The sequence below is a fragment of the Photinus pyralis genome, unplaced genomic scaffold, assembly GCF_008802855.1.
Source record: "Photinus pyralis isolate 1611_PpyrPB1 unplaced genomic scaffold, Ppyr1.3 Ppyr1.4_LG5, whole genome shotgun sequence".
Taxonomy (NCBI): Eukaryota; Metazoa; Arthropoda; class Insecta; order Coleoptera; family Lampyridae; genus Photinus; species Photinus pyralis.
In genome coordinates this window covers 6,892,795-6,918,006 of record NW_022170596.1, presented here as the reverse complement: position 1 = coordinate 6,918,006, position 25,212 = coordinate 6,892,795, and the positions used below count along the sequence as shown (strand labels likewise).

Genomic DNA, 25,212 nt, shown 5'->3' with positions numbered 1-25,212 from the left:
GGCTCAAACCGCTAAGTGTACCAAAACGATCGCTCAAGGTACGTGTTGATCGCTTGACGTACTAACCGCGAGTCTTCCCAAAACGCGATCACTCAAAGTACGTGTTGACCCCTCGACGTACTAACCGAGAGTCTCTTAAAAACGCGATCACTCAAAGTACGTGTTGACCCCTCGACGTACAAAACGCGAGTCTTTCCTAAAACGCTCCCCTTTTTCAGAATTGAAATGAAAAAACCACACCCAAATTACCATAAAACAAAAATGGCTCCCGCTAGAAATTCTCCCATTGGTTTAGATAAAGAAGACTTAACCCACTCTAACTTCGTCGTCAACCTCAAGGAACTGCTGACTAAACTGATCTCACGGTTTTCTGCTGATGACGTGAAAACTCCTTATCTCTTGACGGTCGGTGCTACATCCGCTCCTATTCTCGGTCTAGACGGCGCCAAAGTTGATAAACGAACGACAAAAAACTCGCATTACTCATGATGACGTCAATCAGCTTTGCACTCTTCCCACGACGAAATTAAATCTGAGCGAAATTAAATCTATCGGACCATAGTCTTGAGCGAACCGAAATGCCCAAACACAAAATTTCTAACCGGAACAAATAATGAAATATACAGGGTGACCTTCACTATCATGACAAGAAATTTCGAAATTTTTAATGAAATTTGGCGCGAAATCAAACCACTCGTTACACACGAAAATGGCGTTTCAGTTCCCAAAATTTCTCTATACGTGGAGACTGGGGAGGGCAGTTGAAAACTGTAGTTTGGTTTGCGAAACTGCATGTCATTGTCATAGTTTCCGAAGTTGCAGTTTCTACAGCTCTAATTAATTCCATCAACAAATAGTTCCATCTTGTTCATTGATTAAATACTTTGGTTCAATTGTCGGGCTATCCTTTAAGTCCGAGGCACTGTAAAAGTTAAGCCACACTTCGATAGACACAACAGTTGGTTGCCAAGAATTTAAGAGGCGTTTAAATCGCTTCATTTTACGGCACGGATATACGTTTAATGACATAATACTTAGTAAGCTAACGAGATTTAAATTAAAGAGAAAAAAATACTGCAGAGCTTCACTGTCACCAACAAAAGCAAACAATGCCTTTTACATCTCTCCGCCGTTGTGCTCATTCTACAAAGACGCAGAGAAAAAGGTGTATTTACTTTACTTCCAGTACAAAATTCTTAAATGTCAGCTTCTGTCTAAAGAGTCAGATAAGAAATTACATGATGCAAGAGTAACTGCTCCCGTTCAGCAAATTTCATGATGATAAATTTTTATTGATACGATAGAGAGATCGCACGTTCTCTAAATTTGCGAAGAAGACTTTTAGCGCATCATTGTGAATTCAGTTCAAGTTCTCGATTTGTGAAGCTTCACTTGCAACCCATCTTGTTGACAAAATGGATTTTCTGTTAAGTTGATTGTGTAATAGCTTCCCAAATTGCGTGTGAGAGAAAAGCGCGATCCTGTTATGATTAATTTCGTGTCTCGCCGAAAAAAGAGAAGTTTAGGTGCGGGTAGTTACTTTTAGAGAGGTTCCAAGATAAACGCGTCACTTTACCCAAAGACATGTTTTCCTACCAGCCTTAACAGTTTAAAGTGCAACACCGTGTTTCCGTTGAATGTAAAAATATACGAAACGAAAAAAGAAACAATGCGGTCCTCTCGACTTTTATACTCTTGAGGCCAGACGTAACTTATTTGTCAAATCGAACACTTCACGGGCAAATATCACGAATTTCAAATTCTTAGATCTTCTAAAAAAAGGTGTCATCATGTTCTGCCCCGTATGTGAGAAGAAATTTATGTGCATACATTCATTTTACGTTACTGTATATATGAGAATGACGACGTGGAATTATTAAGGCGTTGCTATTTTGTAAAATGGTATTGTCAACTGAAAGTTATATTACATTCAACATGTATACGTCTCGAGTCGAACATAAATTTCATTCCCGTGTAGTTTTGTTTTGGAAAATATCTCGGCTACCTTAATGCAGCGGGTATACATAAACGTTGGACTTTTCCCATAAATCTTCCAGCGCGCATATCTCAGAAGTGCACCATTTTTCGGCATTACAATTCTAATTGAATAATTTATATCAATTCTCCCGAAGGATCTTTGAGCCTAATGAAAAACTCTCTCGACATCCTTTGTCTAAAAAACTTTATTTAGACCTTCCCGATAATCACAACGGATTAAGTAATTAATCCTTGGCTTTAAGTCTTTCATTACAACGATCGACTGCCTCGATACACTAAATGTAGATTAAATCGGTTAAAAGAAGCCCCAACTCACGTTTGCAATTAAGCCGTAATCAATTTTGAGAAACTTAATCATTATGAATTTTCCCCGATTACTAATAGTTTCGGTACAGAATAACCCTTAAATTGAATTAATATGTAAATATTAATTTAGAAGCGGGTCGTATTTCAATTGTAGGTATAACAAAACCCCACGAACAAAGGTTTTGCGGTAGGCCGAACGGGGACAACCAAAGAAAGGGGAGGCGATTCTCTTACAATAATCATTACGAATGAACCTTTAGGTATTTCCAATTATAAGTTTCAATTTCATATTTCGAAGTACAACGCGATTTTATTGGCTTTACTATTGTAAGGGAACGAACAAAAAATGGGGGTTATTGAAACTAATTGCACAATCGCTTTCAATTGTATACGTCTCCTTTGCTTGGAATTATTCCTGTTCTTAAATTGTGATATGGAAACGCATAATTGAAATAGTATGACGGTAAAATTTCCATTTTATGCTGTAATTCTCGGTTCCTATTTCCATTTCCTGAAAAACGGAATCCTTTCCTATTTACACCGCCGAAGCTCCTCTTATCCGTTATTATTATATATTTTCCCACATTTTGCGCGAAAGCCTTTTCTTGTAAATTGCCGCCAACTGGTTTTAAGTTTTGAGAGTGAAAAGTGATTGAATAATTAACTTTTCTCTGGCGGCTAGTTATATTTGTTACACTATTGATACTTGATACTTTGACATATACCTGGCGTCGCCGCCTCTCTCAGGATTTAGTCAACTGTTGTGGTTGTAATGTGAGGTTGACCACAACAAAGTCCATCAACATCCACATCAATGCACATAAATGTTAATGTTACTACCATTCATCCACATATTATTATTATATTTTAACTTAGACGCTACGGCCTGATGATGACATTAATAAAGTCGAAATCGATCGCCGAAAGAGGAACTTTTAATTTAATAATAGGTAGTTCTAAATATATAGAATACACCCTTGATAAATAACCTATTACCTACATGGAGTCGTACATCAATCATAGACATAGGAATATTATGTGTATTGTGTTTACCTATATTGTCTACTTTAAAATGACAAAATCTCTTATGAAGGACGCCTAATTGTATGCATCCAAAATAACAAAAAAGGATCTAACTACCATTAACTAATTTGAATATTGTTACATTAGCTTCACAGAAAATAAATCTACATCGCACACGAAAAAATACAAACATACGGAAGCCAAAGGAACAATATTCAAATTAATTAATAACAGTCAGATTTTTATTTGTTTTGAAAAGTTATTTTGATTGTCTAAAATTAGGCGTCCTTCAGAAGAGATTTTGTCATTTAAAAGTAGACATAGGGAAAAACAATACACATAAATCCCTCTGTCTACTTCTTAATAAATATCGCTGTATACAACCGTTGAAGTAACATTATGTTAAGAAATTTAGATTCTGCTATTCAGGGATGCCTTGCATTTCAGGGCAATGAAACTCTTCTGAGCTGTATATCCTAATTTCGAGGAAAGCAATGCCATTTTCCTTGTCGTAGTCTATTTTCATCGTGGCAGCATTTGTAATACTCATACTTTGTCTAAGGTATTAGGTACATTCGCATATTCATGACAAGGTTGAAAAATACCACATGGCATGTAGGATACTAATTACTGACAAAACCGATGTTTGTAGTCCAAAACCAATATAAGCCATTTTGATATAGTACAGGATGTAAGGCTCAGAAGATACTGCCAGATTAAACGCGTGAATTAGAAAGTCGCGCCCCGCTATAAATAAATGTTGAACATCCGGCTTAAAATGTATGTGAAATTGAATTATTTTTATTGTAATTATAACATTTGTAACTTCATTTAAAACATTCTTCAAAGAAATTATGAAATATCTGTATTTTCCTTATGTTATACATGTGCACGACGACATTTACTGAACGAAAACGTCGTCGCGACTCTTGAATCTTTAACGCAAAAGAAAGAAGGTTTGTAAGTATGGTAGTTTATAATGTCCCTTTGTGTCCTTTTAGGAGCGCTCTGAAAATAAAGGAAAATGTAATAATTTCGAAAACTCACAGGCAACTTCAACTGTCGCAGGTTGACTTTTAACGCTTCCTCTTCCGCTCCAAGCGTAGCACTCGCACTTAAATTTCTCTTTACCGAAAAATTCCTCGACCATATTTCTTGTAACGTTCAATTCGGCCTCGACGAACCTAACCCCCGTCTGAGGGTCTACAAAGTCCGATTGCAAAGTGTCAACACTTCGAGCACCATTACACTTAAAGTGCATTTTAAGGGTGTGCGCGGCGCGACACTGTAAAAGCGCCGCCCGGTTCTTAACAACGTAAGAGTCTTGAGGTTCGACCAAGAAGAATGGCAAAGCGTCGGAGTTTAGGAGGAGAGATTCGTCCGGTTCAGGCGAAGGCTTGGTTGGCGACGTCTCTTCCAGTATTGCACCATCTGCAAGCAAAAGAAATTATTAATAAATGGGCAAATAATTCCATTTCCCACTCGACGAACTCTCGCGTTTTCGCTCAAAGATCAATTTAAAACGCATTTGAGAATCGTGGTATTAATGCAAAGTAACATCAATTTCCTTTCTGGTTTACCCCAATTCGTCGTTTTTTTGTTTATTCAAATGAAATTGGATGTAATCTCCGAAAAACGACCCACTAACTAAATTATGCAATTTACAATTCTACTTTCTTCTACAAATTTAATTACAAGTCGTCTTAAAAATTTCCTCACGTACATACGTGAGTCGGTATTAATTTACTTCTTTTTGTTCGATATGGACATATGACATTGATTTACAAATTACCAGTTGTATGTAATTAAGGATTCTTGATCACGAGTCCTGTCATGTAGACGGCCAGGTTAACCGTTTTCCTCGGGCGAAAAACCACTTATTTTAAATATTCAAACAGCAGCTGATTAATTACATACACCTAATTTTCTCACCGTCCGCTGGAGGCGGACAATTTTTCTTGATCATTTAAGTGCCAGGGAAATTTTCTCATTAACGAGTGACATATTTACAAAATACGAGGTTGAAATTATTTATGGCATTTAAAAATTTTTGACTTACTTATTGATAAGAAGCGTTTTTGAGTTGTAAATAGATTTACGATCATTAATTTTCTGGCGTATGTTGCGTTAATTTACTGGGTAACTGCACGCAATGCTTAAATCTGTACGAACGTATGATCTTTGTATTATCTATATTGAAATCATAATTTATTGTACTCGTCCAATAAAACAAAATACGTATTTACCACAGAAACAGTACCTAAATAGAACTTTTAAGATTCGTAATTGTGGGGCGTAGAAATTCAGTTACGTACTGTCCGATTAGCATATTAACGCAGATAAGAGCAGACTGATTTATTAGTAACATCAAAATGTTTTGATTAATTAATTTTATAATTAAACGGGGACACTTTCGATCATGAAGATAAATGTGATAAATTTCGCGGCATTATATTTTACAACCAAATTATTAATTTCATTCTAGCCTACTTAATATGATATACCTTAAAAGGGGCAAAGTTGTTCCGTAATTGATATCACCTAATGACACTTAGGTACTGCATAACTTCCAGAAGATAAATGCCTTTCCATAAACTAGGCAAATTTATTTTATACAATCCTGAAATCATAGTATGCATTTTTGCTTTCCATTCTGTCCAAAAATAATATAGGTATAATACGAGTAATTGTTAAATTCATTTTAAAAAAATGCTGTGCTGAGATCTCAAACCTCCATACAAATTTTTTCCTAATACACGTTCTGAATTTGTTACAGTCAAAATTGGATGGATGCATGAATGGAGGTTTTTATACCACTGCGCTCCCACCGATTCACAATAATACTCACTGCAATTCAATAAGTTAAACCAGTTGCCAAATTCTTGACAGAACAGCTTCCTAGCTCAAAGTTTTGATAGCCTTACATCCTTTATTGCTCGCTTTTTTCCAAAAGTCAGTTTGCTGTATGTGCCATTTTATTACTAAAAACTAAATTATTCAGGTTCCCACAGGAAAATTGTTGCTGACCTTTTACAGAATTCAATGTAATTCGGATGTTATATCTTAAACTATTAAGAATTACGGTCAATTTTTTATTGGCCCATATGAAAATTGGTTTCTTTTGGATTCCTTCTATTGTTTTGACCATTACACAGGACTCAACGCATTTTCCCTCTGCGATTTTGACGCATTTTCTGTCAAGCATGCGAACATTGATTAACGATCTTTGAAAAAGTGCTAAAGCCCCAAATTCGCGTAGCGCGTGTCCTTTTCATGTGCTCTTCTTTTAAGAAAAGGTTCTGCAATTGTCTCCCTTTGAACAGTAACAGTACCAGTTCTGCCCAACAGCTTTTACGCTCTTTCTTTTATGTCTAAGAATATGTGTACCAAATTTGGTTCCAATCGGTTCAGCCGTTGAGCCGGAAATGAGAGTACAGACAAACAGATTTCATCGAGATTTTGTTTGATTCGGATTCCTGGGTGTTCAAAACGTGTATTTTCGTCAAGCAAGTGGGGGATCATTGTTTAACACAATGCAATACCTCTCTTACTAACGTGCGGGTCGTAAAAAGTAATCGTAAACGTTTTACAAAAAGCGCATTTGAACCAAATCGATCCAAGCGTTTGGTAGTTGTCATGTTCACGGACAGACAGACGGAAAGGAGGAAATCATCGACTCGCTTATAAAGCTTGCATCACTTTACTCTGCCGCTTAATAATTTTATTACGCCCTTTAGTCTGTGTAGGTGCGTCTATTTTTACCACTGCACGTTAGTGTAGTAGAGCGAGGCATTGTATTGTGGTAAAAAAAACCGTCCACTTATTTTTACGGAAATACACGAAGCACTAGGAATCCGAATCAAACAAAATCTTGATAATGTCTGTCTGTCTGTCTCTCGATCCATCTGTACTCTCATTTCCGACTAAACGGCTAAACAGGTTGCAACCAAATTTGATACATGTATTCTTAGACATAAAAGGAAGAGCCGAAAAGCGTTTGGGCAGAATCGCGAATGCGCAAGTGTGTCAAAGTAACAAAAAACTGTCATTTTTTGACATTTTCCGTATTATGGCGTGTGAGTTGAAGGTGGACTGCGGTACTAAGAGTCCCTGTTTTGAATTAGGGTTCGAGCATGAATATTTGTAAATATATAGTGTAAAATTGGTTAAACAGTCCTTCATAAACCCTGTTCGCTCAAAAGTAAAGACAAAAATAAAAAAAATTAATACAAAGTGTACGTTTAATTTGTTTCTTTAGAGAGAGAAAGCACTTTCCCTTAACATTTCCGTACAAAACCGTAATACGTAAATGGGTTAAGCGTGGTTTCCAACAGAGCGTAAATTTTATTTTTCTCTATCTATCAATTAAATTTTGGGTTTCTTTGATCCAAAATGATCGCTAAAGTAGGGCAAGTATAATCTTATGGTTAATCAAAAATCAAAATTTAACAAACTGATAACGCACAAAATATTTACTTCGGATCTCCTTTTATTACAATAAAAAAGAGGTACACGTATCATCGGTCAACCTACAACATGCAAAGAATTGTGATACAAAGCTAATGCTTCAAATCCGAGCATCCTAAGATGATTCGAGAGTTAAAAAACTTTTGCAGCCGACCGACAACTCAAAATATGGTCAACTCAAAGATTATTGGTATAATTCATTTTTCCAATGTCCGGTTTGGTGCAATAGTGATTCATCCAAAACGCCTGCTTTAGTCATAATAAAACATTTAGTCATAATAAACAAGTGATTGGCGTAATCAGGTGGGGGAGAGGGGCATATTTATACTTTTTTCTAGACTTTTTTGCATATTTTTTTTAGTCAAAAATGGGCCCAAAAGAAGTTATGACAACTTCTTTTGGGCTCAACATACCTTTTTTAGTAAGATTGTTAGGATTTATAAATATATTAAATATATTTACAAAAATTTCATCTGAAAATTGGTTGTCAAATTTAAACTGATTAATCGATTTTGAGGTTTAAGCCGTTGGAGTAGGGATAAAACAAAAGTTAGTATGTACCCTCAATTGATAGGGAATTTTATGCTCTACAAAAAAGGTAACTTGAGCTTTTTTGCTAAATTGTGTAGTTTTCCTGTAAAAGCTAAAACCAAAAAGTTCAGTTTCTCACCCCTCCCTTATAGGGAGTCTCACCTTCCTAAAATTTCGGTTTGGGCCAATTGTGATTTATGAATAGGTACTCTGCGATCAAAAATGAGTTGCTGTCGAGTGAGCTGTGAAATTTTTGTTTTGATGTAGTCGGATACAGAAATTATAGTTTGGGGGGGGGGGGGGGGTCGTATTTTTTTCATATCTTTTTAACAACAATTTTTGTAATAGAGTTCCCTTTTGACCAATATGTTTTGGTGAAAACAAATAATCCTCAAAGGAGTTTTTAGCGCATTTTTGAAAAAAATACGCTATTATATTCGTCATTGCTGGCAGGCCGGCTGTCCGCGTGAGATCTCCACAACTACAATAGCTAGAGACTTCAAATTTTCACTAAAAGCTTTCTGCTATAGTGTAGATGTGCAGGCACTACTCTATTTTGAGTTAGATTACTTGTGAAATCGATAATTGAAGAAAATAATTTAGATATGGGTTTCGGAGGTGCTATAATTTTACCGTTAGATAGCGCTACCAGTATAAAAACTTATTATTTACTTTGTGATTTGTTTTACAAAATGAAGACGTACCGTCAATTGAAATTAAATAAAATTAATTATTTAACGCAGCCAAAATTACTCGTGAGATCGATAATTTTAAACTTCGCTAATAAAATACTGACCTGCATTACCAAAAATGCGCTTTAATCATGCATATGCTGATTTACAACTTGTTTGTCAAATGGGGTATTATTTTAGTAGTTCGAGTTGTGATAAAACAAAGGCTAATACACCTAATGGATAGAGCATTTTCTGCTCTATAAAAAAAAGGTAACCATGTCTTTTTTGATAAAGGGTGTAGTTTTCCTGTAAAAAATTGTACCTTTAGGGGTAACTCACCCTCCTTTACTAGAGGGAGGCGGATGGCTCCCCATGTAAAAATGTTTCTTTTGGTCCAATATACGTACCATTGCGCAAAATTCGATACTAGTAAACCTGTCCTTTAATTTATCGACAAATTCATCTACTCTGAAAATCGGGAAAATGATCATTCATCGTTTTCCTATTAAGCGATTCGAGCTAGGTGTCGATATTAGCCACCATGTCACTTTGGATTTTGTCGTTGGAATGAAAGGTACTGACTTTGCGAAAAATGTTAAAATCTTAGGAAATTCCTGAAGCATCAAGTTAAAGTTGCCGAAATTATTTATCTAAACCTAAAGGATGTAGCTGGTAACAGGAGTACAAAGAATAGCGTATATACCACAGGTCTAAAGTGCGCCCTAATCCCTCGGAAGCTTATTGTAGTCAACGCGCCCTCGGTATTAAAACATACACTTAAGTTCCTTGGTACCTATATAATATACCATTTTACAAGTAAACCAAGGGTCCAAAATTTGATTTCTTTAGTAACATTTTCATAAAATCTGAGAAGGGGTCCTCAAAAACTTTTGTAAAGTCAGCTCTATTCTTCTGTGTGTTACTATTGCAGGAAAAAGACAAAATTGCATATTTTGCAACTGTTGGGGATGTAGCTACCAAAGGAAGTACTACCTCAGTTTATTTGGACAAATATTTCTTTTGCCTCCTTTTTCGCTCAATTAGCTTTACATGTGTATACAGCATGGTACGCATTAAAGGAATACATCATGCCGTATATTACAAAATAAATCGATACAAAGGAATATCGAAGGGTCCTCTGGATTACTATCACTTTTCTAACAACCATTTATTTGCAAAATACATACAGTCAACAAAAATGTATCAAATTCATGTCTTGGGCAAATAATGCGCTTAGTCTTTTTCCCAGCGATCTTGGTGCATGAATAACGATTGTGGCATTTGATCAAAGTACATGTGACCATAGAAAAAGATTTTTTTAATCAAACATGCGGTTATCAAATGTGCGTGTGATGTACTCTATCGGCATCAGGATAATGGGTTCAATGCGTTTGAAAGCTTTAAAACTCCAAATTCATGTGGGAAGATTAAATTTGGGTACATTATGCTCGAAAGCCTTTAAACCTAAACCACATAGTAGTGTTATATTGAATTGTTACACATCAGAGTCATAGAGAATAATCTACCGAAAGCCCGAACTCGATACGTGACCTGGAATATGTTGATTTCTATTATATTGAGCACACTTATTTTTTCCTGTTCCCGATTCACTCGAAGTCTATAACTTTTGTTCCTGTTGAGCTAGCTTCCTGAAAATCAATAGCGTCCTACCTTAATGTCCAAAGTACCCATACACCAATACGATCCGCCACTTTTAAAAAGAGTTATAGTGCAGACGGACGGACGCACGGACAGGATTAAAAGTATGTGAGGATCTTAACTAAGAGCTGTAGAGAACACAGACGAAAAGGTGGACAAAAGGATGGAGAACCATACAAAACTATACAGGATCTGTGGATCCCTAATAATAGAGTACTCTTACGTACTTACTAAATTTCTTGTCCATGTCATGGATCTTTGAATATTTCCTCTACAATATCATCATTGACTGTTGGAATCTTTACCACATTTAAGCTTCGCATTGTAATCAAGTCCAATTCATCATAATTGTTCTGCTTGCCCCCTCATTTGGATAAAGATCTTTTGTGAAACAAGATAGAGCCAGGGCGTGGGCTTAAGAGTTCTCGTAAGATGCAATTTGTGCGTGTGACATTAAACTATCATAAGAATTAAGGGCGGTCTTCAGTAAACAGCTCGTATACGGTCTTTGATTAACGCGATTTACTCACTTTTCGAAACAATAGTCAATAAATACTACGCTTTCCAATTCCTATAGCGATCTTTTGCGTCTGAAAACAAGAACCAAATAAAAGACAATTACTGAAAACAAGAACCAAATAAAAGACAATTACAGAAACCCTTCTATAAATATTGGATACTTGATTAATTTCCATGAATTAAAGGCGTGTTACTGTAACTATAGATATATTCTTAATCTAAAATGATTAAGTACGACCAATTCTTCACAAAACGGAACCCATCCCGCTTCACTTTGTCAAAACCAGACATAATTTACCTGTAATTATTTTACTCATTTAAAATCCCTTTGAAATGAAATAAGAGCATGAGTAAAGCAATTGCTTTAATTGATTTCCTCGCAATGAAGCGAAGCCAGAGCACAGAGCTGGCTGCCTTTGAGCAGCAATTTCGTTTTTTCCCTCAGAGTGATTTATTTGAGTTTTCGACTAAATTCCCCGCAAAATAAAAAGCGAACTAGGGCAAACTGTCTTCATAATATTTTAACATTATCGTAAGTCGCTTCAGGATTACCTACTTCCGAAAGTTTTGTGTGTTAATAGTTTCCCTATAAGAACAAGACGCGTACACGCACTTTTTATACGTTTCGTGCCGAGCATAATTTTTTGTACTTGAGAAGAATAAAATCGATACCTTTAAATTGAATGGGCACTAAAAAATAATACAAATCCAAAAACAACAGCATGTAAATTTTTAAAGCCGAATTTAACGAGCACCTCGTGATTTAGAATATTAATTGATGCTACGTATTGCATATCAATTAATATTCAATTTGGTATTGTCTGTAATTGAACTGTACGTAATTGAATTAGGATCATCTTTACCTTACTTACACAAGAAAATTAATTTGAGATACGTTCGTAAACTGAAGCTATTATGCTTCTACGTGAACCTTAAAGGTGAATTAATGGTAACTATCTCAGATAATTGCACGTTTTTTATTGCATTATACAGTAAAGTGGTCGAGTTTCACACCGCTATTACTCCAGGCGTTATTCTAACAGTATTATAAAACACGGTATTCTGTCGTTTATTTGTTCAACGAGCGCGGAATAGTAGTTCAAATGGGACAAATTATTCTCTCAGGTGCTTTGTTGACGGTACGATAATGAGGAAATTTTCGTCTTTTTTGCGCTCGAAGAGCAATTACCGAGATAAACAAATTTGTCTTCAGTTACATTGTGTTGAACATTTGCATCTGTTCTGGTCTAGGATAATGAAAATACTAGTAAAAAGTAACCTAGGTACTGTCAGCAAAACCTCGAACCTATAAAACTCAACCCCCCAAATGTTAATGCTACTTGCTAGGAACTAGCTTCAAAGAAACATTTTAAATGCATCAGATAAACCGGGCTTGGGGTGATTTTTGGAGGCGAATTATGTCACAAAAACAGAATTTAGTGGAGACCATATAAAATATTGCAAGACCGAGATTTCTTAATGGTAGTTTTTTAGGGTAGAGCGTTTCCGAATTTCATTGTTTTTTTATAGTCTTATAGTTTTATATTCGAGTGAGCGAGACGAATCATCCTTGGGGGCGAACATTCTGGAGGCAAATCTTCAGGGGGCAATTTACCTAGAGAATAGGTTGTACGTTTAGAGGCGAATTCACCGGAGCGAATTTGGTCACAGAAAGTAAAACAGTTATTTCGAGGACGCGGTCAATCCTTTAGTTGAGCATTCCTGAACATACCTACATTTTCTTTACAGCAAGTTCCTGACAAGGGAGAACCGTCTGTAGGTGGGGACCAATTTCGAGGATAATTATAATTTGGTTAAAAGGGGACTTTTGGATTGAATTTATTTGGGGGAAACTGTCTTGGAAGTGAATAAATTACAGGGGCGAATTTTCGACACCGAATTTGAGCGAATTTTTCAAATCGAATTTCTACAAGCTTTAGTACCCACCCCGTTTTGTATCTACATGGATTAGAACTTCTGAGGATTAGTAATAGTATTCTGGGGACGAATTTACCTGGGGAGTGAAGTCCCCTATTCTGGGGGCGAATTGTCCAAATCAGAGTCAGTTTTGTAAAATATACCGCGATTCCCAAAGGGCCAACTAACCTACCAAATTTCCTCAACATACCCGAATACTTAGTCCAGCTGAGGAAAAGGATTTCCCTCCTTCCGTGTACAAAAAAAAAATTTAAATACCATTCGTCTCGTCATAGACTTTCTTATTGTTTAAAATTAGGACGGAGCCACTAAGAAGCAAAGCTATTGACAGAAAGATATGAATTCTTGTAGTAAGGTGCGCTAAACTTTTGCTGAAACAGTGAAATTGAAAAACCATCAGACAGTTTGCATTAAGCGTTTGGAATGCAAAATTCAGAATAGCAATGCTGAATGCGTGTGCATGAGTTGTTTGGGTTGCATAAAATTAGGCGCCCTTCAGAAGAATTTTGTGTTTTAAAAGTAGACTTGGGGAAAAATAATACACGTAAATCCCTATGTCTACTTCTTAATAAATATCACTGTAGATACATAAATTCACATCACAAAACATATACTCAATGGCCGAATACTATGATTTATTAATTGGTTACCTTCAGTATTGGTATTTATTATTTTGCGACCTCTGTAAACTTATGACCGAGTTTTCTCGCACGTATGTTTTTGTAGACGGCCACTTCCTTCCGAAGAGTTGGCTAAGTAACCGTATCTTATAGAAGCTTATTACGAGTAAGGCGGTTTGAGAGTTTTCTTTTGTTTGCAGATTTTATGGAAATTCAGTATCTGAGCTCACTTCTCTGGATGGCATCTCCTTTTAAATGAAGGTAAGCGTTGCCTTTTTTTATGTTTTACTTGTATTTCCCCATATATCGGGTGATCAAAAAGAACTGCAGACAGTTTGAATTGGGCGCTTTAAGTTTTTAATGTTTTTTACTTAAGGAATTGGTAAACATGTTTAGAAGATAGTTTATTTATGTATTAGTGATTAAATTGATCCAACACTGCTTTTACATAAATGACATTTGGTATGTTACCAACTTTATAAATTTTTAGTTTAACGGGAAATTCAAACTGTCCACACTACTTTTCGATCACCCGGTATATGTACGTGTTTATGTTCACGTCACTTTATTTGTGGAGACTGATGTGTTAAAATTCAGTAATCAATTCAATCGATCATTCTTGATGGAGGGTTAAATCAACTGAGAGATTTTAAGTTACTAAAATTTGTGTGTAACTTAAGTTATAATTTTTGGAGTATTTTGAATATTTGTGTACGATGTTCCATTGGGGGGAGTTTATTTTTGATTGAACATTTGTTTGACAAAAAAACCGGTACTTAAATTGGCTTATATTTTTGATCTTCTCAATTTCATACGGGGAGAAATAAGTTGGAAATTGAATGGCGCTGTAGAAGATTCTGAAGCTCTCATTTTGTGTTTTACCTACCCTGAGCTAGTTGGCAGTTTATGCGGCGGGTTTGAGAAATTGCAGTGCAACTCAAGTACCCGTTATAACTGACTCTAGGACAGTGTTTCCCAAATGTGGGGGGAGGCAAATATTTACCTTCAAAACACTTATATTAGGTATTTGACCAATTCTTACACATATAAGTAGGTACTTTGCCCTTTCAAACGGCTTTGTATATCTTACGGCTTCCGAGTCCCCATAATGAAAATGAAAAAAAATCCTGAAATTTTTTTAATAAATAATAATATAATAATAACATTTATTGATTATAAGTAACCAAAGGACAGGATTCCGGTTGCCGGTTTTCAATCCTGTCTAAAAACTTGCCATACTTCCTGGAAATACTTTCTAACTATAACATGATCTTATAAACATTTATAAACATGCAAAAAAACAAAATTAAATATAGTAACAATAAAATATACCTATATAAACAACATTGATGATCTTATAAACATTTATACACATGCAAAACTACATTTAATATAGAAACAATAAAATATATGTATCTAAACAACAAAGATCAACAATGAAGCAACAATTATATTCTATATGCCTACAATCTAAATCCAAATTATAAATGTATTATACGTTTATAGTAACAGCGGTTTTTATTTTTTAATCTAGATAGGGGTTGGGGGCGTGAGCAATTTTAGTTTTATGAGAGGGGCGCCAGGGAAATAAGTTTGGGAATTCACTGCTCTAGGAGATGACAGGCTCGCCTAACACGGCTCCGCAGTAAAAACTGACTTATCTGGATAATAATGCAAAATGCTATTCTGGTTTCAGTCCGGGTTTGACATTAGTGTCATGACGTCATGAGTGTACAGCGGATTTTTCCCTTTGCATTAAACGGGAAAGCAATATCCACAGAGTGTGCAGCATTTGTGTTCAAATATCGTCGGAAAGGTTCTCTTGCATGAGGGTTTCCTCTTCAAAGCCCACTTTTGGGTTTCCCAAAGCGTTGCTTCACAAACCTTTGCGTACCACGTTTGAAACATTTCAAATGAGAGACCAAGTTTTTGTCATTTGTCATTGCCTTCTCGTTATACAGGGTGTCAATTATGTATGAAATATAGTATATATCTCGGTAAATATCGACTGTATACAAAATTTTTCTACATAAAAGTTTTTTATTTTCCATAATAAGGCACCATTCCATTGTTTTTATTTCAGAAAACAAATTAATAACGAAAAGCAATTGAATTGTTAATTGTTGAGAGTTTTACAGGCTACTTTTCCGCAACGAAACATTTAACAGGGTTGCTGATTTATACATTGCCGTGAATGAATACAAGTAAAGTCAGTCATTATTGAATGTAAACAGTGAATTTTGTAGCAAATAAATTCGTACATACACTGAATGTGAAAATAAGCGACGTAATGCGCAATTGCTTATGAAGTACTCTCCGTAGCTAACAGAAAATGCATGGAACCCTTTCTCTGAATAAATAAAAGGCACGATAAGAGAACTACATATACTTTCATGCCAATGTAATAACCTTATTATAACCAAATTTGTATTTAACTAGACGAAATTTTCCCAAACTCTACGGTCGTTCTTTTACAAACTTCCAGAATGAGAATAGACTTATAGCGATATGAAAATTTAATTCATTATAAATGGCTCGGGAGCTTCTAATTCAGTTCCTTTTCTTTCTTTTTCATAATTGCATTTCATGTCATCTCCTTCGTTGCGTTCACTCTTAAGTATATATTTGAATTTAAATGGATTTAACTAAACGGTGTATAGAGATGCAATCACTCGTAAACTTTTTAAGACCTCTTTAAATGCATTGAATTGCTGATGACTGCAAATATTTGGATTTCATTTCAAAAATAAAATTAATGGAATCGATTTTCGTGACACCGGACAGAAAATACACATCGGGTTCTGTTTGATCTAATATGCACCTTGCTGCTATTGCATCGAAATGCACTTTCATTGAATAAATACCACCTCTTTTATGTAAACCGAATTACATCAAATGCGTTTGCTTTGCGTTAGAATTGGTTACAGTTTTACGAGGACGACATGAAAGACGAGACAAAGGTACCGCAAGATATTAATGAAGAACATCATTAGAGTTAAAATTTCTTGTATTAATATATAATAAAATAATTACAACCGAGAATTTATAATGGCTTCACGAAACCTGAATGGGTTCTTTGATCTAAACAATAGTTTGCATAAAAGATAAATTCGTACAAAAAGATATTGTTCTCCTTGTAAGTGTTTTTGTTACCTCGAATCCTTTGAGAGATAATGGATCCCCGCGCACTTATCCTAATGGATAAATTTTCGAAAAAAAATCGTAATAATGCGGAATTAATGACGGTCGAATGAGAGTGGGTTAATTTAGCTACCCATTGAGATGATTACTAAATTGGTTTGTGCGTCAGCTGTATGTGAAGAGATTAAATTAATTATTACGTACATTTCGAGTAGCGTCGACTTATTTGGACTAGAAAATAAGCCACCCACGGTAGTAAAACTGGTAAACCACTTAAATCCGAAGAAACAATAAACAAGCTGCAAATTCCGAAACCCGCGTGTAAAGATGCCACGAAGATACAATAAGATAACTTCGAAGAAAATACTGCAGATAGTGTGTACACACGCAACGTCGAAGCTTAGGCCGCTACATGACACAACACAGTCGGTATTCCAGCGCAGTAGTACTTACTCCAAGAAGGAAAAGAAGAAGAAGCAACACTGATTTATCTTTAGAGATCTGCAAGTTACCGGACCCAACCACGCGATTGCCGAAGGCCCCAACATATAAACAAGTTTATATACAACTAACATATTCACAAACGTTCAACGTATCGTCCAGGCGATCTCGTAAAATAAATTAAGGTAATTAAGAGAATCATGTCACTAGATTCCCCTTTAATGATATGTTGATCCAGGTGAATCTTTAATTATTCAAGACCACGTTTGGAGTTACTCTTTATTATTACTTCATCTCACTTAAGTTCGCCAAAATTCAGCGAAATGTCAACGATATTACGTTAATATAGTAAGCAGGCGGTCGGATTTAGATAGTATCTATAAAAGGAGAAGACAAATAAAAGGAGGATTAAAGGATTCGGTAATGTTAATTTCATTTTAATTATTTTCAGTCTCGTATTCCATAATTTATCCTGCAATTAACGGAGTATAAAAATAAGAAACTGTAAGTGTGGGTGTTAATGAACACTATGGCGTCTGAATATTTTATAATATAAGAATTATCTTTAGGAATATGTTGCGCAATTACAACTTTCATTTTGAAGATTACATCAAAGGTAAAAAAAATATGTACATTAGCGTTGACAATACTCGTTAATCAGGGACTTGGTTTGTTCAATTTGAAACAAGCAAAAAAGCACTAATTTCAATCATCTTTATTATGGGTCTCTAGTAAACCTTCATGTAACTTTCTCTATGCAAATTGGGAGTGCTAGAAAACAAGTGCGTGTCTAGTATAAGATTATCTGTTGCCCTTAACTCACATCATCTTCATGTAGTTCAAAATGAATACACTTTCATACTACAATATTAACTTCTTATCTGCGTTTTGTAGGACTTGCATTTGGTATGTTACAATAATCCAAATAGATGACACCTAGTTTGCTTCTAAAGACACAATGCGTTTAATGGTTGTCTAAAATGAAAATAAATAAATATAAATATAAATAAATAAAAAATGTTAGAGATCTGTGTAGTAATCAACATAATTAGCCATGATTCCGCCGTTCAAAACGCGGAACATAAACTTTCGACGTGTAGTTGAAAGTGTTTCAGTTACTATTAGTGTTATTGTTGGTTTACTCGTCTTTTTTTACATCCCACAAGCCAAATAGTAGGATAGAAGTAATCAAATTTGGCATAGATCAGGATTAGGTTTTATTTTATGTCATATACCTACAATTTTATGACTGAATGTAATGCCAATTTATTGTAGTGTGACAATTGTTTATTTTCTATTTCAAAAACCCATCAATGATAGTTTGAAATTGCTTGATCTTAAATCAAGTAGCGCCATCTGAGTGAGTGCATTTCACCGACAGCAGCTAAACGCTTCCGAAGGGTATAATCCTCGAGGAGTATACAAATTTAAAAAAATTAATCAGATCTTATTGGTCTCGTAATGGTTCGCACACACATTTGAAGAGCTTTGGGAAGGTTTTGGAATTGTTGAAAAATCTTAAAGATGTGTTAACCTATGAGATCAGAACCTTTAAAGGTGAATCTTTAGAGTTTTCAAAACTTTTCAAAAGTCTTCAAAGGCTTTTAAACCATTATTTAAGAGTTTTAGTCTTTGAAATCTTTCAAGATCACTAAGGAGTCTATAAAACCCCTGATAAAACCATATAACCATAACCATATAGTGAGAACCAGTACTAGTAGTCACGTATATCCTCTCTCCAGCAGCTTCCAGAACCACCTTCTCAATCCTTAGAAGCCATACAAGAATCTTCGAATGTCTAAAAAGTATCATGAGTTTTGGGCTGGGTCCCTAAGGGTCGCTAACACTTTAAAATGATTTCCGGAATTCATCGGAAAATTATTTGGATACATTTTCGAGGAAGAGGAAAATGATCTTAGACGGTTCGAGGAAAGTTTGGATGGGAGCTTCAGAAAAGACTTCAATATTTTAAGAAAGATGGAAAAGATACAGGAAAAAAATGCGAGAAGATTTTCGTGTCAAGGACTCTGAGAAGCCTTCGAAGATATTTGAAGCTTGATTTGATTTGAACTTGAATATTTCACAAAGGTTTCCAAATTTCAAAGATATCGAGAAGCGAAGAAAATTCTGGAAGAGATTTTGGAAAAATGTAGAGGGAACTTTGAAGATGAGGTGGCAGAAAGATTTTGAAAAGAATTCAGCAAGATTTATTGCAGACCTTAAGAAGCCCAAAATGGTGAGATACTTTCGAGGAAATCAAGATGTCGAAATTTGAGAAGAGAGTCAGAAGACATTGAGAACATTTTAATGCAATTTCGTTTTATTGTTAGATGATTTCGATTTAATTTTAAGATTATGAGATTTCAAAAATAGGGGAGGTTTTAAGTAGATGCCGAAGTGTTTCGAAAAAAATGCAAGGACACCGGGAAAGACCACAGGGAAAAGATTTGAAGAAGGATTTGAAATTTGAACAAATCTCCAAGTTGATTTGGATGCGGATATCTAGAAGATATCGAGTAGCTATTGGAAAAATGTTTAGAAGATTTAGTTTTTTTAAACATTTAATAGTGTTATTACCTAAATTATCAAGAGCCTTCACGACTTTTAACCATATATGTGTATCTAACTGTATTTAAGGCTTTCGTGAGGCCCTGAAAGAGACCCCAGTTTTCTTTCAAACTCTTATAAAAGTACAAAACTTTTTAGACTTAAAAGCGAACCGATTTTTCAGGTTACCGTCATATCTACATTAATTGCCACGAAATATAGAAGAAAAATTTAATTGAAACATGAAAAATCGACCCCCACAATTAATCCAAGGGCTTCTAAGAGCCTCCACTTTGAGAACAATTGATTTCCTTTTAGACTGTGTGAAAATGCTTAGGAGTAAAATCCTTAACGCACTTTAAAAGTGCTGAAGAAACTGGTCCTTGCACATCTTTTATGGGCCCTTAAAAGTATAAAAATTATCACATTTTTCAAAAGCGTCAAAGGGCTCCAAAGAATCATAAAGAGTTTTCCAGAAACCTTTAGAGTTCTCGAAAGTTTTCTTTCTCTTTAAAAGCTGAGGCTTATGGAGGTTTTGTGAGCCTCATTAACATACGCAACTATAAACAAGTTGTAAATCATTTTTTTCAAAAATGCGCTAATAAATAAGTTATACTGGTAGCGCTATCTAACGGTAAAATTATAGCACCTCCGAAAACCATCTCCAAATTATTTTCTTTAATTATCCATTTCACAGGTAATCTAGCTCAAAATAGACTAGAACCTGCACATCTACACTACATTAGAAAGCTTTTAGTGAACATTTGGAGTCTGTAGCTATTGAAATTGCTGAGATCTCAGTCGGATAGTCAGCCAGCCATAACGAATGTAATAGTGTATTTTTTTCCAAAAATGCGCTAAATACACAGACAGAACAATAACACATGATTGATTGATGATGAAATTGGAAAGTCTTTAAGCAGCCGACAAACGAATAATTGAAGGTTTCAAACAGAAAATTAAACGAATTCGAAGAGAGTGAATCTCAATAACAAAGAGCCACAAGAATCTGAAAAATCGGAAATATTTAACGAATCAGAGAAATCCTAAGAATCGAGAAACCTCATGAATAAGAAAAATTTAAGAATCGAAATTATTCGAAGAAACGGAAAAATCCGAACGGTCAGAAACATTTGGTAATTTGAATAAATTCGTAAAATCTAGGTAATCCAGAGGATTTTAAAAAATCTGTTTGAACCATAGAAATCTACGAAGCTCTGGACAGGACACATAGGAAATAGGAAACTAAATTTACAGTTGTAACTGAGAGTTATGCTAATTTACAGTTGTAACTGGGAATTAAACTAATTTACCGTTGTAACTGTCAAGGATAATTCCCAGTTACAATTGTAAATTAGTATAATTCCCAGTTACAACTGTAAATTAGTGTAATTGACAATTACAACTGTAATTTACAAAATAATTTCCTGTGTGTCCTATCCAGAGCTTCGTAGAAATCTATTAATTGAAAGAAGATATTTGATTTACCAAAAAATTACCCCTTTGCAGAATATTCTAGCCGTGTAAACCCGATGTTTTAGAAGTTTCAAAACCGAGAGGTTGCATTTTTATGGTCATACATCCTCATTAATTAAAGAAGCAAAAATATGCGAATGGACACAAAACAAAGTGATAATCATCTCTATAAGCCGAGAATCGTCACATTTACTACAAGTTACCTTTTAGTTATCAGTGAAAGAGAAAAAAACTACCATAAAAAGGAGAACTACCTCAACAGATCAGACTAACTATTTAGAAACAGCTTGAGTTTTTTTTCATTTAAATGTACCTCATCAACCACACAAACAAAAATAACACCGAATTGACGAGTTGCAGTGGGACTACTTCCACAGGGCTTGCATTTTTGGGAGGTTCATTAGTATGATTTTAGATTTATAAAGAACAACCACTCAGAATGCATCACATCCATTCCCACCGAAACAATTCAGTGGGTGAACGATCATCGTTTGTCGAGATTCGTTGTACGAACTAACAACATGTCTCACGCTCAGGATGTGAGGCTGTCACTCCTCATCATGGTTGCAAATGCTCTGTGTTTAAAACAGAGTATTGGAAGACCGACTACAGAAATGATCCTGTGAAGTATAGTCTTACCCATTTCGCATGCTCTCAAAGTTCATATACCAAACCGGTTTCGTTATCAACTATCAGCGAAAGTTGCGGCGCCATCTCTACATTTTAGATTGTACAATGGTAAAGTTTCACTAAAAAGGGGCGGGACCCCACCTCGGCGAGACTTATGGCATAATTAACAAGGAAAATATTTACGAAATATTACGAAAAAAAGTGTATTGCTATAGTCATGTGCCTCAATTATTTTACATTAAGCACTAACCAAATTATTAACTACATTGTATCATTTAAATCCTAGAAATTTGATAAAAAATACTTTTGGTTCAGCCAATGTCTATTGCTAACTTGATCACGCTGTACAACATAGGCCTTCCTGCCACAAGTTTTGTAGGAATTATCACTTCAACCTTCTTAATGATCGGAATTGCGGAACTTGAAACGTTTGTCTCATGCTCTTTTGCCTCTCTCATCTCCATTAGTGATGTGATGCTCGTTTCAGAAGAACTTCTATAACGATCTTCTCCGGATTATATGCCCAAAGAGGCTTTTACGTCGTTCCATCTGAGAGCAAAGTTTTTCTGTGACTCAAGATGTGAAGATGTCCCAACACTTCTGCAAGACCGTTTCATAATTACGGCAAGGCTGCGTTACCACTCACCTGATTCCTCCGGCGGCATGTATAGCATCTTATTTTGGGGTTAATTCGAACCCCCTTTTATCTCAAAAGTGTATACGTCCGCTTCCGGACTTTTAATTCATTAATTAAAGCGCTCTGAAATCTTCAAGCGTCTAAAAATATGTGCACATGTAAAGTGATCTGAAAGAAAACGTGGTCCAACTTAATAAATTGTTGTGACAGATAAAACTGCTCCAATTTGGTCACTGATAAATCTGTCATGGTCCATTAAAAACGAACCGAAATAAACGGTAACAAAAAGTGACGTTGTGTGTTTTATATTCCTTTAAGAAATACTTTTGAAGTGTTTAACAAATCTAACAAGGACTTCTTGCTATTTAAATCTACATATAACCTGCGTTAGGCCTTAGCCTGAAGTATTTACAAATGTGTTTTTAAATACGTTTCTTGTTTGTTTATATTCCGTTTTTTATAACGAACTCTTTAATGGTTATGGCGCGCTTTAATACATCGTAAACGTTCCCGTGTTGCGAGTTGGCCGTAAAATAATCGCAGTATGGCGAAAATTCTCTTTGATTCTGCGGGATACTGAATTGGTCTCGGAGGCATCAGAGGATCGATCGTAAATTATTCACATGACATCGAAACTTGTTGTGTGGTCCATAGATTGATGAGCATTTATCCGTTACCAAATCTTAAGACTGGGTGCCTCAATGACGCGATTTTTCTTGATGGATTAGTTGAAGAGAAACGGAACCAGTTCAGATGTACATATTTTCTTGCATCATTGTGTGTAGAAATTGGGATAAGTTGGTCTAAAAGAACTTGCGGGCGGATTTTAATTGTGACTTCCTTTGCAATGTCTTTGGCACAGAAGTTCGTGTTTGTGAGTTTGTTATAGCCCACATCGGCGCTTTATTCCATCGTTAGTATTCAGTTAGACGTAAACAACCTCTACAAAACCTCACACCTTTCATCTTGGTTAAACATAACCTGTCACTGCCATAAACTCGTTACTGTTTTCCTAATTGTGTTTTATATAGGCTTCAACACTCCGTAGGCGACTTAATTAGCAGCTTCGTTAACACTCATACCTTCTGGACTATTTCGAAACGAGTACTTTAAACTTATACGACTTATAATGAATTGTTAAAAGCTGTTTAAATGAATTCGGTAAACTAACAATAACGCATTGCCACATAGAAATCTCTTAACGCGCTCAAGTGTGCCATTCGTTCCCTCACTTTGCCATTAGTGAGTGAATCGTAAACTAACAGAAAAGCCAAGTGGAGTATATTTTGATTAATTATTCTAATACTTGCTTTACTTCCGGTTACGACATTATCGCAGAGTGCGGTTTGGACCGAAATTAAACATTTTGCCTTACCCCAATGTAACCACTCTTTTAAGTGCGACTAATGTTTTTGAATTGACGGTTATTAGCGCCACTTTAGGTTCACGAGCTCTATTAAGTATGATGTACAGTTTTGACAGACATTAACCATCCTACACGAAATTAAAACTAAATGCGGAAAACACTTCAGCGGTTATTATAATAGAGTTGATTGATCGGCGAATTGTTTCTAAATGAAGAAACATTTGTTTCGCGAATGATCGTAACGATAATTCATAACGTCGTTTACGTGTAATAAAATGTCTTAAATTTTTGGAGAGCTTCAAAAATAAGGTTAACGATGTTTTAAACTTCTTTATGGTTAGCTTGTCGTCCATAAATTGTAGAGTTTATAAAATAAGATTATTGTTTTGAAATATTAAAAACGCCTAATTTAATATCATACTATTGTATTTTAATGTTGCTTTTATCGCTTTGTTGACTACTTTGGGAGTGCGTAGCAGATACAATATATTATAATTAGGTAATGGTTGTGAAACACAGGCGCTTACTACACCTTTACAATGGAGTAACGCTACTCAAACCACTCGTAAAGTCTCAACAACATTCTACTTTCGAAATTGATTAATATCCGAAGAACGTTGTATGTTAAATCCGTTCAAGTTTGAAGCAAATTGGTATGTCACCATACGCCTAAACTAAACGGTCAGAAAATAATTTGCCTTTTGCAATACCAGCTTGACCAATGAATTTTTTAATTTGCGGGACGCAATGTGTAACAATTGTTCAAAAGATGCATACCTTGTGGTCCAAATCAACGTTCTCAATTTTGAAAATGCGAGAACTTAATTTTCTAAATGAAATCCTCCTCTTCCCTTTTTACGATTGAATTTTACTGAGAAAAGGGTATAAGGCCAGCACCTCCATATATCTAAGGTGAACGATTTTCGTGGAAGCAAAAATTTGCTGTTGAACTTGGTCCCAACTTCGCCAACGTTATATCAAATTCTTAACAATTTACGGATAATGTAACGTAGTGAAATGAGGAATCCGACCCCCATTTTCCACGCTTACGTATGGACCTATGGACTCTAATTTGTGTTTTATTTTTTGGCACAATAGCATCTGTTTCTGGGTGGTTCAGCAAAACAAAATCTACTAACGATTAATAGTTATTTGTACAACTAGAGAAGAAAGTTGAGTTTTTCAACTTGATTTCAAAGTTTGATACATGAGCAACGAGTGTGTCAATTGAACGAGAGT

At 35.3% G+C, this 25,212-nt stretch overlaps 1 protein-coding gene, 1 long non-coding RNA gene and 1 other non-coding gene across 3 annotated transcripts in view; 1 reads left to right on the top strand and 2 right to left on the bottom strand.

Annotated features, from left to right (window-relative positions):
* Positions 1 to 25,212, bottom strand: part of LOC116171598 (netrin receptor UNC5C-like) — a gene marked incomplete in the record, with an annotated part of 91,844 nt that overhangs the window by 13,442 nt on the left and 53,190 nt on the right. The window contains 1 exon segment of the mRNA XM_031488535.1: positions 4,375 to 4,758. Within this exon segment, the coding sequence (XP_031344395.1) occupies positions 4,375 to 4,758 (384 nt within the window).
* Positions 13,935 to 25,212, top strand: part of LOC116171599 — a 72,977-nt gene continuing 61,699 nt past the window's right edge. Inside the window, exon 1 of the long non-coding RNA XR_004145475.1 lies at positions 13,935 to 13,996. This is a non-coding gene — a long non-coding RNA (uncharacterized LOC116171599). The remainder of the gene's footprint in view (positions 13,997 to 25,212) is intronic.
* LOC116172871 lies at positions 21,770 to 21,977 on the bottom strand. The gene has a single exon (XR_004145790.1). It is a non-coding gene; the product is annotated as a small nucleolar RNA U3 (small nucleolar RNA).